At 50.0% G+C, this 18,467-nt stretch overlaps 1 protein-coding gene across 1 annotated transcript in view; it reads left to right on the top strand.

Annotated features, from left to right (window-relative positions):
- Positions 1-18,467, top strand: part of PDIA5 (protein disulfide isomerase family A member 5) — a gene marked incomplete at its 5' end in the record, with an annotated part of 73,377 nt that overhangs the window by 14,901 nt on the left and 40,009 nt on the right. The window contains 3 exon segments of the mRNA XM_014590180.1: positions 3,153-3,245; positions 7,295-7,355; positions 12,263-12,330. Of these exon segments, the coding sequence (XP_014445666.1) occupies positions 3,153-3,245; positions 7,295-7,355; positions 12,263-12,330 (222 nt within the window).

Genomic DNA, 18,467 nt, shown 5'->3' with positions numbered 1-18,467 from the left:
GTATGTGGGCTGTCAGCTTTCTCTTACCATTCCTATGGTTTCTGCATCAACAGGATGGAGGAGTAGGCTGAGCAGTAGACAGGGTTAGAGTTTTCTGTTTCAGATATAGACGGCATCCTCGGTCCCAGCATGTCCAGAGTCTTAGGGTCTTTAGGGATGGGGACAGAGGTCCTGGAGTGCTCCAGGGCAGAGGAAGGTGGCACAACATTTCCCAAGAGTGCCTGCCACCTTCTGCTTTTTCAGCCTGTGTAGCTGAGGTCAAAGCCTACCTCCGTTCAGGGTTAACTTTCCTTTCAGTGTCTCCCTTCCTCCAGTGAGATGTGGGTACACCCAGCAGGGTGGGTCCACGGGCTGCAGCCCATGCTCCAGCTTGTCGTTGTCCTGCAGGTTGGGTCGGGGCCTGGTCACGGACCGTGCTATGGTCAGTGAGGCCAGTGTAGTCATCTCCCCATTTGCAAAGAGCAGGAAATTTCAAGTGGGGAAATTCCTACATAGGCTGACAAGCCTTTTGCTTGTCAGCATGTGTCTACCGAAGTCCTTACGTAAGTGGGAGGGACCAGGGATGCCTGGAAGCCTAGCTTCAGGTGGCTCTCTGGTGACCTCGCCGGCACAGCCCTGTACCTGGGAGCTGTGCCTGTGACCAAGAGCACAGCTTTAGGCAAGGTGCCGTGTCAGTCCATTTCCCTGGGGTTCAGAGCACCCCGAACAGGGAGGCTGACAGAGGGCTCCCACGTGCTGCTTTCTATAGACTTTTATATCGAATTGGAGAGAACCTCTGGAAGGGATTATTCAGCTTCAGTTAGTCATAATCCCCACCTTTGATACAGGCATGAACATGAATGTTTCCATTGTGAGGAGGCCATTTCTGTCCTTTCCCCATTCATTTCCATCTGTGTTTCTTTTTTTTTGAGAGATTTTCACTATAGGGTGTGTGCGCGCGACAGACAGAGAGAGACATAGAGACAGAAAGAGAGAAATTAAACCCCAGGGGGGGATGGTCACGCCGCAATCCCTTCTCCTCCATTCTTCTCTCTGGATCTTGGGCACTCACGCACACGCGCCTGGCATGAGTTTAAGCCACCAGGCCCAGGACGCGAACTGCGGTCGACTACGTGGGAGTCCAGTGACATAGCCATTACGCTAACTGCTGGTTCCCTCCATCTGTGTTTCTTAACGTCGGGACAGGGTTGGATGGGCAGGCTGTGGGACCTCTGGCGCTCAAGGCGTGCTGGGTGTAGGGACAGGAGCCCTCTTCCTTCCAGAGCAGCAGTTCCTAACCTGTTGTGTGTTTGTGATCCTACTAAGAACCTATTGAATATGGACCTTCTCCCCAGAAATAGTGCATGCTCATAAGATATAGTGATGTTTTCATGGAAGCCTAAAGTTTCAGATTCCTGGGGTCCATTGTTCACCCTACATTGAGAACCCTGCACCAAATATTTCTGGAACAACAGGCAGGTGGGCACCTACCTGCATCTTTCTCACATGGCCAGGCTGGCAGGCACTTCTGCAGCTGTGGGTAGGTATGAGCCACAGGAAGGCCCTGCTAATTCCATTTTGGCTCCTGTTACCCTAGAGAAGTTTGACGGGACTGAGAAAGGGCATATTGCCTTTTGCTGTGGCAGAAATGGCTGCTCACCTCTTGCCTGCAGATGTTTCACAGCTCTATGTGCATAGACAGGAAGCACTTCCTGAATGAGATCCTAGGAAGTCTTATTTCCCATTCTTCCAAATAGAAAGAACTTTCCAGAAATAATCCTGACTGAAGTCTGTGTGTGCCCAGCGTGTGGGCTTTATGCACATCCTTACTCAAAGGATGTTTCCCTTCCTCATCTCGGACGTCCCTCCTGAAATTCACACACACACACACACACACACACACACACACACACACACGGACATACCCACTTCAGCATGTGCTCCTTGGAACTTGATTAGAATTGATAGAAGTAACACCATCTTGTTTGATCAAACTGGGGGACAGAGAAGCCTCTTGTCTTTCGCCGTACTCAAAGGATGTTTCCCTTCCTCACCTCGGACGTCCCTCCTGAAATTCACGCACACACACACACACACACACACACACACACACACACGGACATACCCACTTCAGCATGTGCTCCTTGGAACTTGATTAGAATTGATAGAAGTAACACCATCTTGTTTGATCAAACTGGGGGACAGAGAAGCCTCTTGTCTTTCAGCACAGAGGCTGGCAACTCCCCTCCAGAGAGCGTTGGAGGGATGGACGCTTCGCTGGTTTCTGGTGCCTGGTCCTGGTCCCGAGACCTCAGCTGTTGTTTCCCTCAGCATGCCTGTCTAAGGGCTGTCTTGGACCAATGAAATGATGCACGTGGGGTGGGGAAGGGGAGGGAATGGCGGAGCAATTCCCTCCCACCCCCTGTGTGTCTCCTAAAGGAGGGGAGACCTGAGTCAGTTGTCCGCATAATAAGGGCCAGGGAAGCCCTTTATGTTGAGGTCATCGTAGCATCTTCATTCTGGGGAGGCTTCAGGAAGAGAAGGAGCACACAGACAGGCCACGTTGCTGAACACCCTGCCTACCCTGGGCTCTTCCTGGCAAGGGCCCTCTTGATTCACTCACAGTAGAGGATAATCTGGCTCAAACCCACTCCTAAACCAATTTAGATGACACACCGAGCAGGTAATAGTGTGATTAGCTGTTCATGGGATTAAGTTTAGTGGCTGCAGAAACATGGAAATACTGTTACACTTTGGACAAGACTGGAGACCTTTATTCAGTTGATCAGAAGGCTTCTTAGAGGAGGTGAAATTTACTAGACACGCTAGCATGTCTCTGGTCTGAACGAGCCAGCTCATTGTCTTAAATTCCTCCTTTTTGTCCACAAAGACACCCAGCAAATATGGGTCAACAGACCGGAGAGAGTAAGGTGTCATGTGATTGAAAAAGCCAGGTAGGAGCCAAGGAGGTGTGTTTCTTGGGCACTTAGCGGTGCTCAGTGGGCAGTGTAATACACACTCTCCAAGCGTGTGCCACAGCTGGTCCCAGGTCTGGCATCTGGTGTCTTTAGGTCTCCAAGCGGAGATATGGGGTAGGCTCCTAATTCCTAATTTCCCTATCTCCTTCTTTTCCTGGTTAAAATGCTTTTTCTCTTCTCCTTTTCCCCACCCAGTCCATAGTGGCCTTTCTGAAGGATCCAAAAGGGCCCCCACTGTGGGAGGAAGATCCTGGAGCCAAGGATGTTGTCCATATCGACAGTGAGAAGGTAATTTATTCCCCTTCAGTCCTGAGGGATGCTGGGAGCTCCTTGGCACCAGAGCCACTAAGGAGAGGAGCCCAAGGGACTGAGAAATAGGACTATCCCAGGACCCCTTGTACTGTCCTCCAGGGAAGCTGGTTCTGGGGCCCAGTATAATAGATCCCCCTTCCCAGCTCCACAAGGAAACCACCAGGAAATCGCTGGCTGATGGCCTGAGAACTTTCTCCATTCACTGCCCAATTTAAAGTAGTTTAACATGTTTAGCTTTTTCCTACAAGAATATAGACTTAAATGTCCTCTCATTATTTAATCCAGATGTTGCTGGGATTGCCTTCACATAATTTGAGTCATCTTGTAACTTTGAACAAATGATTTATCCTCTCAAGATTCAATTTTTGGTTTGGCCAAGGGTGAGGTGTGGAAGGGCAGTTCCGGTTTATAGTCCTCGTTAGTTCTTCAGGTGCTTAACCCCCCCTGTGGCCTCTACTAAACCCCGCCCTCCTTCCACTGCCTGCCGCACGGGACCTGAACGTGCATCTTTGTCCAGGTCTATCTGTGTGTGTGTCCTGCTCCATTTACTTAGCTGTGCTTTCACATGCAGATGGTCGGGAACTTCTCCATTATACCTCAGATGGTCTGAGAGTCAGCAGTGCTTTCTGGAGGTGCAGAGAGAGTGCTTTCTTTCTTTTTTTTTTTTCCCCCTTTTAAAACTTTAGTGACTATTTTCATGCTTAATTCTATCATAACTTAGCAAAAAAGACATTTTGTGTAAATTAGAAGCTTTTAACTCTTATAGAAGGATATATAAAACTTATAAGGAATGCAAGAAAAAGACATGATCCAATAATATAAGGAAAATACAAGAGTAAATACTTTTGTTGAGTGAATAATTAACAGTAATAAATTTTGGATTCAACTAAATATTCTCTGAATAAAAGTACTTAAAATTAAAGGAATTAAATTCAAAATGTACCTTATTATATCTGTTATTTTTCTATTATTTCTCCTGTGTAGAAGTTAGGATAATTACTACATTCTTGCTACCAAAAAAAGTTGTTTCCTTTAAAAGGAAATTTAAGTCAGGTGACTTTTTTTGTTTTGTTTTTTTAGGCTTTTGTCATAGGGCATGTGGGTTCACCGGAGAAAGGCAGAGACAGACAGAGAGAAGGAAAGTGAGAAATCACCTCCCATGGGTATGGCCCCACCACAGTCCCTTCTCCATTCTCCTCTTGGGATTTTGGGCACACACGCCTGGTGTGATTTCCTTGCTGCCAGGTCCAGGATTCAGACCATGGTCAGCCATGTGAGAGTCCAGTGTCTTTTTTTTTTCGGAGAGGTTTTTGCTATATCACATGTGCATTCACCAGAGAGACAGAGAGAGAGACAGAAAGCGAGAAATCACCCTCCAGGGGGAATGGCCATGCTGCAATCCCTTCTCCTCCATTCTTCTCTTGGGATCTTGGGCACGCATGCACAGGCGCCCAGCGTGAGTTTAAGTCACCAGTTCCGAGACTCAAACCGCGGTTGACTACATTGAAGTCCAGCAACATAGCCGTTACGCTAACTGCTGGTCCCAGAGTCCATTGTCTTAATCACCACGCCACTTGCTGGCCCAGTTGTGTGCTCCAGAAGGAAAACAAGATAGGCAGTAACTTCTGTCTACAGAATGCTCTCTATCCACCGTCACCCTCCCTGTGACAATGCCAACTCCACATGCACCTGCACCACGCATGCACAGAGCCCTTGCCGGCCCAAGAGAATGCCTTTTATTTTCCTCCACCTCTTCTCCCTTTTCATTTAAGATTATTGACTTCATGTTTCTTATCCCAAAAGAAAATGATACCTTTTCTACTTTCTGGAGTAACGATCACACCGCGGTGGGCCAACCAAGTGGGTCTGCGGTGATTCAAATTAAGGGGCTGCGTGTCAGCATTCTCTGGAAAGAAAGGATGGTATTACCAGCTAGGAAACTAGACTTTTAAAGGTCTTTATTTAAATAGCACGTGGGGGCAAGGGAAGAAGGGCAGGTGTCAGCGAAGGGTGGCATGCGTGCCTATAGCTGTGAAGAAACGAAGAGCCTAAACCAGTCATTGCTCCTGTAATAATAAATGTTTTTCTCCCCCAAATATCATGTCTTGAACTTCCTAAGAGTGCTCTGTAACAATAGGAATATCAAGCAGAAATACTTTTCTGTCATGTAGAAATATAAAGCATAGGCCAGCCTAGTGGTGCAGTGGTTAGCTTTCTGAGCTACAGTGCTGGAAGCCTCTTGGCCAGCCATGGGTTTGGATCCATGGGTTGTCATGTTGGCCTGAAAGTAGGCTGAGTGTGCAATCTTGGGCCCAAGAGCCTGTCCAGCTGGAGTGCTGGGGAAAGGGGGTCGTGGTTAATGAGATCCTTAAAGGATGTCTCTCTCTCTCTCTCACTCTTTCTCTCTTCTCCTTTTCTCCGTCTCTCTCTCTCTCATGTGTGTACAGACATGCTCTCTACTATAAAATAAAACTTAAAAAGAAAAAAATATAAGGTATAGTACTTTCCTGCTGTAAGAATCCCCACCTAAATAGTTAGAAGTTCTACATTCAGGTTTGAATTGGTGACTCACCTGGTAGGCTTAGAACTCCATTCTTTGCGAAGGTAATTAAGCATCTTGGAATGTAATATTTGATATGAAACCAAATTGGTACAGGCTCAATGAAACCTTTTCTTCTCAGATCTGTTACTTTTATCTCCGAGGATCACAGGAGATCATTTTAAGTGTTTGCATTCGCCACCTCCACTTCGGGTCCATTATCTTGGTTACTGATTCTATTTTAAAATGAGCCCCTTAACCTTCTACTTATGTAAACAAAAGCAAGCTTTTTCAGAATTTATTTATAAAATGTTTTAGAAGCCCACAAATATCTGTGCTCTTTTTTTTTTTTAACTAACTGACAAACTTTAAGTAATAACATATTCATCATTGAAAATTTAGAAAAAAATACAGCCGGAGCATAAAAGGAAAAACAAGCAATCACTCTGTACCTTTGTATTGCGAGATACCCACTGGTGATGGTTTTGTAGCCTTCCAGGCTTTTAATGTAATGCACGTATAAATATTTCCACTCCCAAAATGTCATTACATTTCATATGCTGTTTTGTAACCTGCTTTTCCCCCCACTTAATGTAACATGCACATCCTATTGTGACATTCAGTATTCCTCTTCATCGTTTTTAATGAAGCGGTAGTATTTCACAGTGTGGGCCGTGCCATCATTTATTTACCTAATGCCTTGTTGCTGCCAGAAAGCTGCATGTTGAAATGTTCTCTTATTTTCCTTATTATGGAGAAGAGAAAAGTCTCTAATTTTCTTCTGTGAAAACTGGTTCAAGGAGCTTATTTTAATCAAAATGCGTTCTATCTCGATGTTTCCCCACGGTCACTGATAGATTTGCCTTTTCCCATCCATCACTGGCTCCCGTTGGAAGGAACGTCTCCCCCATTACACTACCGTCTTCACATGAGCCCTGTCATGGCCATTTGTCTTTTTACGTTTATTGCATTTATTTAACAAATCACTATATATTGCCTAATAACGATGTGCCAGGCACTGTCCTAAGGGGTTTTACAAATGCAAAGGCTCCGTTTAGCTTGTAGCTAGTTCCTGGCCAGCAGGACAGCTTTATCTTTCTGCCTTTGTGGGCACGCAGTCAGTGGTAGTGGGGCTGGAGCTGGGGAAGAGGTTAGTGAATGTGGGTCAACCCACATTCATTACCTGTTACCGCAGGAGCAGGACCCCATTTGGTCAAGTCGGGCTTGCATGAAAACAACCACCCCGCCATGACAAAACCATGCCGTAAATCACAGGGCAAAGGGGCAGCCCTTTCACAATAGCTCCTTGCCGTCTTATGATCAGGTGGAGCTGAAGGTCAAGCAGTAGCCTGGTCCGAGGGTGGTCTTGGCTGGGTCCTCGCAGCCTCTCCCAGGCCCTAATGTGCCACGGCCCTGTCCTGCCTCGACCACCCTAAGCCGGCCCCTCGTGCTGTGTGTGACATGCTGGTGTTCTCTCTGTGTGCAGGACTTCCGCCGCCTCCTGAAGAAGGAAGAGAAGCCGCTCCTGATGATGTTTTATGCTCCCTGTGAGTGAACACTTTGCCCTGCACTGAGTTAGTTGCTGAGTCTCTTTGGGTGCCAGCAGCTGCCAGGGGTCAGGAGGGGGGACTGGGCACCAGCCTGGTCTCCCCGTTACAGAGCCGGCATGCACTCGCCCTTCTCACCAAGTCGTCTGTACTAGTTCATCTTCACCTTTTCCTCCACGCCGCCCCTCTGCTGTCCATGTGGGCTTTCTGGCCGCTGGGAGCAGCATCCTTCTGTCTCTCTGCTCTGAGTTCCACCACCTAGTTAGCTCTGCTTCTGCACCCTCTGCCTCCTGTGGGCCTGATGCCTGAACGTGTCTCCCAGCTCAGCATCAGCGGGGCTGCTGCCTTCTGCTGCTCCCCACCATCCAGAGCCTGACTACTGGGCAGCGGCTGTCCACCTCTGGCTCCCACATCCCTCTGCCTGAACCTTCTGGGAGGGGTGGGGAGGCTAGGATCAGGGAGGAGTGGGGCCCTGGTTTGGGCTCAGTCCCTGCATGGGGCAAGAAGACACTGGAAGACCCGGTTCTAATTCCAGCCGTGACACTAGCATGCCAAATGAGCTTGGCCAAGTCCTTGACACCCCCTTTCCACCCCGGGTCTCAGTTTCCACCCTTGTGAGAGAAGGGCTTGAATCAGAGCAGTGGTTTTCAACAGTTTGACTGCATTTTACTGAGTTAAAAATGTTTCCTATTGTAAGCCAACACCACAGGTGTATAGAGATTATATGTAAGTAATGAGACAACGGTTTCCCAAGACGGTACTTAGCGTTTGCCATCTGCTGTTCAGCAGATATGAAAGACACTTTTTTTTTTGCATTCTTTTTTATTTTAAAATTATTGGCTATTCCTGTTGCCAATAGTCAGCAAATGATAGTCCATGGGCCGAATGCCTTTTTTGGTAAGTAGATTTTTGTTGGAACACAGCCGTGACATTCGCACATTGTTGGTGACAGCAGAGCTGAGTTGTGATAGACACAGTACGGCCTGCAAAGCTTCAGGTACTCCCTGTTGGGCTGCAGCCTGATGGGTCCAAGCCACAGACTGGAAAACCCTGGGTTGGAACCTTTTGAGCTTTGAGCTGTGCCTCCATGACTGCACATGCTCGTTCAGAAGCCCGAGGCGTCAGCACCTGCTGTGGGCCGGAGGGAGCAGGGCTGTACATGGTGTCTGGACCACGGCTGTACATGACTCCTTTAACCATTTGACCGCTTCCTGTTCACTCTTGAAAGCCCCTCTGGAGTTCCCCTTCTGGAGAGCCCCTTGAAACAAAGTCTCCTCCTCTCTCAACCCTGGTGATGCCTCTCTGTGGGGTTCTGGTGGTTCTGCCCGATTTGGGCCCATAGCTTATTCACCATGACGAGCCTCTCCTTAGCCCTGGCCTCCTTCCCACACCCCTTACTGGGCCCAGAGGGGTGCCTGCCTGTAGGAGGAGACCCTGGTTGTCCCACTTCCTGTAGATCTGGCTCTGCCCAGATGGTTTGCACTTGAGCCCTGCCCATTTTATTTGTTTTTGCAGAGCATGTACTGACCAGAGGGAGAAGGAGGGGAAGAGAGAAAGCACCTTCCCTCCCTCCATGGAGAATGGTCACATCCTAATCCTTTCTCCTTCATTTCTCCGTCCTGTGGCGTACATATGTGCCCAATGTCTCTCAAGTCCCTGGAGCTGGGATACAAAGCACGCTGGCTGGCCATGTGGGATCTGACTCCTTTAACCATTTGACCACAGAGCTGACCCTCATTCTCTTTACTGTTATTAGTTTGCTTCACCTCCTTCCCCCCTTTTTTTGGGGGGGGTGTTTATTAACTGCACCACCATGAATTATTCCCAGGAATTATCCTGCCTTACGAGGACTGAAGATTCCCTTGGTTTATCTCAGAATCCTTCAATCCAGGCATCACAGTGGTTAGAGAAAATTGTAAACCAGAGCATGTCCACGTGCAGTACACAAGGAGGGTTCACGGTGTAACCGTGCAGGTTCTGGGGTCATGACATTCGTCATTTTGAAAGGGTAGCTGCCTAGCAGTCTGCACCTGAGCATTCGTGCACTCCCCCACCCACGCACCGGGCTGTCTGGCAGTGTGCCCATCCTCCTCCTGCTCGTCACAGCAGACGCGCGAGCATAGTTGTTATCTCCATGTAACGGAATGCCAGGGTAGGTGTCGCAGGGTGTGTTGGTGGTGGGGCAAGGAGGAGAAAGCTCAGGGTTGTTAAGTCGAATGGTCAGTGGGGAACTGGATTGGATGGCTCCCTAGGTCTCAGAGGGGACCCTAGGACTCTTTTTCGTGTGTGTATGTGTGTGTAAATGAAATAAAACCATGCTGTTATACTAGCCAACTCAAGCCTTTATAGCATAGAATTGGGCTTATTCCTGGGATACACAGCAGTTCCCTGACTGGGAAGCCTGTTAGGACACCTCGATCATCTTTGGGGTCAAGGAGCACAGAGGCGGTGAGAGCCTTTATGGCAAGGAGTCTGGGTCCCCAGGACCTGCTGCTTGTTCAGTAAATGTTTCTTCACTGAGTTCATGGGGAAATGAAAGGGCTGACTGCCCTATCTTTGTGGGTGCTAATTACTTTCACCTCTTCCCCTACCTCCCAGTTGACTCAGCTGAAAGACAAACTCGGCTAGGAATCACAGTTCCAGCCTGGTTCTTGTTAAAATTAAACTGGAAACTGGCTCAGCATGTAGCTTCCTATTCCTTCCATCACCTCGGCTCCCCAGTCACCTCTGCCCTGCCCCCTTCTGTCACCCAGAGCTGTGGGCCTCGCCCACAGGGACAGCTGGCCAACTCTGCTCTGGGGTGGGGAGGCTTGTGTGGCTGCAGGCTGTGGATAGGCAGAGCTGGAAGGGAGAGGACACACCTGTGGAGACAGGTAGTAAATTTAGCTCCCGGGAGATGAATGTGGCCTAGTGGGTGTCATATTCGAGTCACCGAGTGAAGAGTGGGTGAGAGGGTGCAAGCGTCCCTCTCATTTCCTTCCTGGGGAGTGGAGTGACACACTTTTCCCTCTGCAGATGTGTACCCCTCCATGGACCAGGAGACTAGCTCTCTGCCTTGTGTAGGGCTGAGCTGTCTCTGTGGGCATGGAGCATCCCACCCTCCTGGTGCTGGCTAGGCCCAGAATGTGCAGGGCAGGTGCTGTCTCAGCCACGCAGAGAGGGGAGCTGAGGCTCAGACTGCCTGACTCCCTGGGCCCCACAGCCAGCCAGGGTTGGGGAGATGCAGCCCTGGGTCCCATCCTCCTGCTCCAGGCAGCCTCCCATTTTCCCTGGCACATGCCGTCCAGCTGGTGCACTCTTCCAGAGGGCTTTCTCTTTCCGTTCTCCTCTCTACAAGTGCCCACGGGGGAGAGTGTCCCTGACCCGAGTCCTGTCCCGTCCCGCGTGGCATTTGTGGTGTCTGTGCTGTGGTGGCGGATCCCCAAGAGAGGTGCCTCTGGTCTTCCGAGAGCAGATGGGTGAGCTGACCTTGCTACAGCTCCCTCCCTCCGGCCTCTCCCTGCACCTGAGTCTGGACAGGCAGGAGCTTGTGCCCACGGTTAGCGTGTGGAGAGGTGTATGAGTATGTGTATGAGTCCTCCTTAGGCAGGCATGTCGGGAGGGATGTGGGGCATCGTGGGAGTTCCATGTCAAACCATCCTGCATCTGCATCTGGCCTAGTAGCCCTGGTGTGGGGGAGGCTCAGGTGTCCTGGAGGGATTTTGAACTCCTCCCAGGTTCCCAGTGTCTGTCCCTGCCCCAGTGGGGAGCACGGCTTCTGATCCACGGCGGTACTCGCCACCTGCACGCGTTAACTGCCCACAATTAGAGCTTGTCGGCCTGCCTCCATGTGGCCCTGGCCCCAGTGGTGGTGAGAACCAGCCTGACACCTGGGGCTAGGCAGCTCTGTTTTTGCGGCCTCCCGATGTGTCTCAAAACCTGTTTTGTAGCAGAGCAGCCGTCAGAAAGGCCGTCAACCTGGCGTGTCCTGCTGCCGAGGAAACCAGCCCTTATGCCCTATGGGATCAGTGCCGAAGCGTGGTATGCTCTGGTTCAAAAGAAGGATGGGTTTAGATCAGGGTCACTATGAAGGAGTTCTGGGTATTTGGGGCCTGTTCCTTCTGATCTCGAAGCCCCCCCGAGGCTGGATGGCTTCCCTGCCCTAGGAGAGGAGTATGACCCAGTGAAGGCCGAGCCAGAGCCATCGCAGAGACCTCGTGTTGGGGCTAGAACGTGCCAACACCCTCATTTGTCAGAAAAGGGAACAATCCAGAGCAAGCTGGCGACTTGTCCAAGAGCATCAGCAGGTCATAGGAAGATTAGAGCCTGTGTCCGAGTCCCACAGGGCCAGAGCCAGAGCCAGCACCTTCCATGCTCGGGCTGTCTCCTGTCAGTGCTTCCTACTCCCTGTTAATGAGAGGACAGCCGTGTGAAAATCCCCGTGTCATTGTGTTTGTGCTCACAAATCTTCCCAATGGCAGTTGGCTCTGATCCACGCAGCCCCTGCCTGGGCAGTGAGGGGTAACTTTTGGCTGTATGTCGGGGGCTGAGCGGGAGTGGAGACTATGCGTGGGGTGAGGGGCTATGTGTGGAGGGAGGTGCTCTCCTGATGCCTGTCCTGGTACCTGATTCCTGTCAAGCTGGTAACGGGGGCCGGATTATCCCGGGCTGTGTGCGATTCAGGCTGTGTCATGTCGCTTGTCCCGTACAGCATTTACAGAGTGGCTGCTGGGCTCTGCCCTTTGTCATGCCCTTGAGACTGTAAGCTCTTTGGGGCCCATTTTTCCTGTGTTCTTAGGGCCTGGGACTGGCCTGAACTTCTCCAAGCTGGTTAAGCGTTGGGTTGCAGAGAACTGGTGGGTAAAAAGGCAGAGCACAGGGTCCAGAGGTCCCCGTGACCAGTGTGCTTTTTCTCCTGCATGTGACAGGGTGCAGTGTGTGCAAGAGGATGATGCCGCACTTCCAGAAGGCCGCCACCCAGCTACGAGGCCACTCCGTAAGTGACGCACCATGCACCAGGCGGTGCTGAGGGTTCTCGCACTTGGTGGGAGGAGGGGCTGGGTCAGGAGGGAGAGCTTGGAAGTGACAAGCACAGCTCACTCTGAGGCCTGCGCCTTGAAATGAGGCCTTGCACGTGACTCAGAGATCTCTTTGCTGTGGAAATTGAGATGAGTCTGGTCCCTGTCAAAGGCCAGTGATGAGATAGTCAAGAAACCAGCAAGATGCACACAGGGCATTCCAGCAGGCCATGGGCCAAGGGCAGAACATGTGGGGTCCAGAGTTATTGGGGCTGGGCTCCAAAGTGGGCCAAGACAGTTGCCAGCAAGTCCAGTGGCAAAGAAGAGGGTATGGTGACAGTAGGGAGGACCAGGAGCCCAAAGCAGGCTCTGTGGCTCCCGTCAGGCAGAATGAACAGTGGAAACCTGAGCAGAAAGAGGCCAGTCCTGGCGGGGAGCCGGAGAGCGGGAATGCAAGCATTCTCTAAGGGAGGGAATGCAGAGCAGGTGGGCAGAGCAGAGGCAGTGGCATCTTAGTGGTGCCCATCGTCGGGACAGGAGGAGGAAGAAGCACCACTAAGAAAACGGGCCTTCAGATGTCAGAGCAACCAAGTCGGCATAGGGAGGTCAAGCGAGGCCCAGGCCCGGGGTGTTTGGGAGAGAGGAGGGAGGTGGGAGGGGCCTTCAGGCCTCACCAGGAAAGCGAAGCTCAGTCACTCAGTGCTCCCTGGTATCTGTGTTTTCTCACACCACCGGGTTGTTTTGTTTTCCTTTTTTTTAATTATGGTAAAAAACACATTAACATTGGGGCCAGTAGGCAGCATGGTGGTTAAGGTGCTGAACTCTCATGTGGGCAACCAAGTCCCGGACCTGGTGGCTTGCTTTCTTGTTTTCCTTTTTTTCTATCTCTGGTGAAATTAAATAATAATGATAGTAACAACAAATAAAATTAAATAAATAATTCTTAAAAATTTAAAAAAAAAAGGGAACCAGCAGTTAGCGTAATGGCTGTCGCTGGACTCCCACGTAGTCGACCGCGGTTCGTGTCCCGGACCCGGTGGCTTAAAACTCACGCCGGGCGCGTGTGCGTGTGTGCCCAAGATCCCGAGAGGAGAATGGAGAAGAAGGGATTGCGGCGTGACCATCCTCCCTGGGGGGTGATTTCTCGCTTTCTGTCTCTATGTCTCTGTCTGTCTGGCGAGCGCACGCACCCTACAGTGAAAATCTCTCCAAAAAAAAAAAAAAAATTAAAAAAAAAAAAAACAGAAAGAACCCACATAACATTACATTGGCTGTCAGCCATTTGTAAGTGTTCAGTCGTGTTCAGTACATTTACTTTGTTGGACAGTAGACCTCTAGAATGTTTTCATCTTGTAAAGCTGAAATTCCAAACCCACTGGACACTAATTTTCCCTCCCCACTCAACCGCGGACCTGCCGTTGGGAAGCACCCTCCTCCTCTCTGCTTCCATGGTTTTGGCTGTTTCAGATCCCCTGTGTGGATTGAATCATACAGCACTTAGCTTTTCGTGACTGACTGACGTTGTGTAGCATGATGTCCTGAAGGCGTATCCATGTTGTAGCATGTGCTAGAGTTTTCTTCTTTTTTAAGGCCGAGTAATATTTCTCTGTATATATCAATTACATTTTCATCCATTCATCTGTCAGTGGACATTTGGGTTGCTTCCAGCTCTTGGCTGTTGTGAAGATACTGTGACAACCATGGGTATGTGGATACCTCTTTGATATTCATCCTTTAATTCTTTTAGATACATAATTGTCCATTTTTGCACTTATCCTGAGTAGCAGAAGTGTTTTGTTTTAGTATGTAGCCAGAGGGGAAAAAAAAAAAAAAAAGCTCCCAGCCCCTCTAGGGAGCATGGAAAATCCATACACCTTTCATGAAAGGTTATCGGGAGGGGCCATCTCAATGGGGCTGGCCAAAGTCCCATTAATGGAGATCTGAGGTCTTGAAACTGCATCATGATCTTTACGGATCAAATTAAATGGTGATTAGCTCAAAGTCAACTTAAAAGCTTAAGTGGCAGCAGTGGGGCTCAGGGCCAGCCTGCTAGCCAGCTGTGAGGTTGCGTTGCAAAGAACCAGTGCTCTCTTTTGACCTCATTCTTGGTGTGTGTGGGGGGGCACCAAGGTCCTGCTTGTTTCTCACTAATGAATTTTTAGTATTTTGCCTGGAGATGTTTGGCCTTGAGGCACACACATATCGTTCTGGGGAAGTTTTTACGTCACTTTTTGGGGGCCTCAATAGCGACCATATTTTAAGATTTATTTAGCCTGAAGAAAAGACTTAATTACCCACACTGTTCTTCCTGCCTGCCTCCGTGCACACTTAGGAAACTGCTCAGCTCAGCTTGCAAAGTCTGTGGTGCTGTAGTAGGTAAACAGCTCCAGTCCCAGCTCGGATCACGAATTGTCCTGGCTGGCCCCGTCAGCAGAGGAGGGGCTGGTGCTCATCGCCTGCACCTTTCAGACCCTTCCCTGCAGATGCCACTTCTATGCCAAACGCCATATTCCGTCAGGCCCCCTCCCGCATTGCCACAGAGCCTGTCCCTGCCTCGCATGGCCAGGCCGTCCATCTTGGCTTTTGTGCTAGAGTACCTGGTTCATCACTTGATACAAATTGTGACGCGGGGAATTCTCGGGCGCAGGAGCCATGTTTGATTGTCGCGTGTTTCTCCTGCACATGGAACAGGGCCAAGCCCATCATAGGTCCCCAGCACATGCTGAGGGATGAACGAATAAGTGTGTGGCTGTCGCTCCCAGTTATATTTTATTTTAAGCTGTATATTTATTTAACAATGATGTTTCCGATTTTTAAAGAATTCAGAGCATTCGTTATTAAGGACAGAGACACAGTAGGAAGGACATTTGTGGGATGAGACCTTGCCCCTGACCTTGGACTCAAAGCAACCTCTTCATCTAATCCTGAAGATCATTGTGTTAAGATCACCTGCCTCTCTTACCTCATCCCAGTCTAGAAGTAGAAAAAACATAAGCAGTCCTTTGGGAGACAGTATTTGGCATGGTGGTTAAGGCTCTGGATCCCCACATGGTTGACTGTGGTTCAAGTCCCAGAACTGACAACTTGAAAATCAGGCTGGGTGTATGTGTAAGAGTAGGATGGATGGGAAGGGATTATGGTGTGGCCATCCATCCCAGGGAGTGATTTCTCACTCTCCTTCTCATTGTCTCTCTCTCTCTCTGGCAAGTGTACATGCCCTATGACCCAAAAACAAAAAACAAAATAAAACAAAAAACAGTCTCTGAGTTCCCTCAGCAATGTTACAAAGGAGTCGAGGAGCAGGGCAGGCCAGCTGTGGCCAGGCGTTAGTTACCATGGCCATGGGGTTTGTTTTTGTTGTGTGTTCCCCATAGTTTCTTAGAAAACCTCCTGGAAAGTTCTAACCCTTTTCAACTACATAAAAGCAAAGGGCCCTGGCCACTGCGGGTCCTGCCCACTGCAGGAGGCCTCTGGAGGCCAGGACCCATGGTGCAGTGGCAGCTCCCTAGAGACTGGGCACAGGGTGGAGGGTGGGGCTACCACAGCCCTTGATGGCTTTCTGTCTTCACATGCACACACAGAAGGGGTGGGACTAACAGATGGGCCGCTACTCCTCAGAAATCCGAAGCTCGCCCCTCCCCACTGCCGAAATCCAGCTGGATTAAGGCCTCCTGTCCGTCTCCTCTTCATCTGTCAGCTTTGAGCCCATTTTGGCAGACTGTGTGGGTGACAAGGGTCAGAAATCTCCCCACTCTGCAGATTTCTTGGAAGGTGTCCAACCTGATGATGTCATTAAGAAAGCCAGGCCAGGTCAGGGATGCACAGCCTCTGCCATTTTCCAAACTCAGATCTGCCTTGTTTTTGCTGCCATCGACGTCTGGTGAGTCATCGGCGCCTGTCCCAGTTCCTGCTAATTGCCCTCCTCCTCAGCAGCTGTGCTGCTCCCTGTCTCAGAGCAGCCGTCATGGCGGGCAGGGTCCCCATCTGCTTTGTCTTCCCAGCCTTGCCAGCTATGGGCACGTAGGGCAACCTTTGAGCTCAGCCCAGTCTTTTGTCAACCCCGGCCACGGTGGGCCAGTCTGGGTGTAAACAGCATGAAATAGAATCGTCATGGTGACAGATTTAGACAGATTAGGCTATGTTGCCGGTTGAGCTAACCAGCTAGGAGACTGTGGACAAACTCCACAGCCTTAGGGCCTCCATTTCCGCCAGCTCCCCCACCCCGTGTAAAATGGGCATGATAAGGCCAGCCCTGCCTCCCTCTCTGGGTTCCATGGAGCCTAAGTCCTTCCTCTAAGTGCCAGTACCATGTATTAGATTGCTTAACGTCCTAGGCTAGACTTTTCTCCTCTGTGTCCCAAATGCAGGATTTTGAAAACAAAATTTAGCATTTCTCATCTGGCAGACTGGCAGCTTTAGCCCCGGCTGCCCTGCGCATGTGCACCATGGTGGAACTCTTCCTCTCACATCCTTCATCCTCTCCCTCCCACCACCCTGCCCAGGCCCAGGTCAGCCACTCCAGGTGGTCGCCAAATGCTGCTAACTTATCCCCCTGGCCCACAACTTTCCCCTGACACTTCATCTTTGATGATGAAGATGCAAGCCCTAGAAATCCTCAATAGCACTCCATCACCCGCTTAATGAAGTCCTGATTTTTTTAAGCATTTACATTTTTTTTTTTGAGAGGTTTTTCACTATAGGGTGCGTGCACTCGCCAGACAGAGACATGGAGACAGAAAGCGAGAAATCACCCCCCAGGGGGGATGGTCACACTGCAATCCCTTCTCCTCCATTCTCCTCTTGGGATTTTGGGCATGCACGCACATGCGCCCAGCATGAGTTTTAAGCCACCGGGTCCGGGACGTGAACCGTGGTCAACTACGTGGGAGTCCAGTGACATAGCCATTACGCTAACTGCTAGTTCCCTACATATTTTTTCTTAACTTTTTCTTTTTGCTAGAGGGAGCATGCATTGCCAGAGAGAGAGGACGAGAAGGAAAAGGCATCCCCCAGTGGGCATGATCACGCTGCATTCTCCTCCATTTCTCCATCCTGTCGAGATTTGGGGCATGCACCCACATATACCCAGAGTGTTTTTCAAGCTGTCAGGGTGGTATTCAGACTGTGGTTGGTCATGTGGGCTCTAGCATCCTTAACTACTAGGCCATGGGGCCAGCCCATAAACCCTTGTCCTAAATGGCTCCAGCTTACTCACTCGGCCTCCCCCTCTTCTATTTCCATGTATCGTATGGTCCAGTTTGACAGTGTTCTCCATGTCTTGGGCCACATCTTGCTTCTTCTTGCCTCCGTTTCCCCTCCTGCAATGGCTGCTGAAATCTCACCCACCTTTAAGCACTGGCTCACATGCTGCCCACTGTGAAGCTTCCACGATCGTTCTCGACAGAAGGGCTGAGAGTGAAGAAGAGCTGGTCGTACCAACTGGGTGGTCCCAAGCACCCACGTTTAGTTAGGCGTTCTGGCCTTCTCCTTGGGTTAAGACGAGGTGTTTGTTTTATTTAGCTTCACAAACAACTCTAAAAAGTGTCTGTACATAGTTGTTTAAAATGTCATTTGTTGTAGTAATAGGTGAACCTCCAAATGGCATAAAGTAGCTGCAGAAACTCAGAGAATTAAGAGTTGATTCCAAGCAAAGGTGGTTTGGAAATGCTGCCCAGGGAGTTGGGTGTTGATTTGCTTTAAAGTTTGGAGGAGTCTTTGATGGTTGCCTAGAAGTAGGGAACGGGCATCCTCATCAAGGGGACTGAGGAGTACAGTGTGGGACCCGAGAAGAACAGCGTAGGCTCTGGAAATGTGGGCAGAATTACAGACCCTCTTAGTTGCATTAATAAAAACAGACAGTATGTCGGGAGTGTCATAGATATTTGTATTATCTCATTTAATCTTCACAACAGCCAGGTGAGGTGGGCATAGGTGGGGAAACTGACATGCAGGCAGCTGTGACTTGCTCAAGGAAACGTATCTACTAAGTGGAGCATCGGGATGCAAGCCCAGGCATCCTGAGCCCTGGCGTCCATGTTCCTGGCCGCAGTGCTGGGCTGCTGCTCTGCTCAGCAAGGCGCCTGGGAAGACAAAGCAGTCCAGCTGCCCTCCTGTG

This window comes from Tupaia chinensis, unplaced genomic scaffold (assembly GCF_000334495.1).
Source record: "Tupaia chinensis unplaced genomic scaffold, TupChi_1.0 Scaffold000415_1, whole genome shotgun sequence".
NCBI classification, from domain to species: domain Eukaryota; kingdom Metazoa; phylum Chordata; class Mammalia; order Scandentia; family Tupaiidae; genus Tupaia; species Tupaia belangeri.
This window is presented reverse-complemented; position numbering and strand designations above follow the sequence as displayed.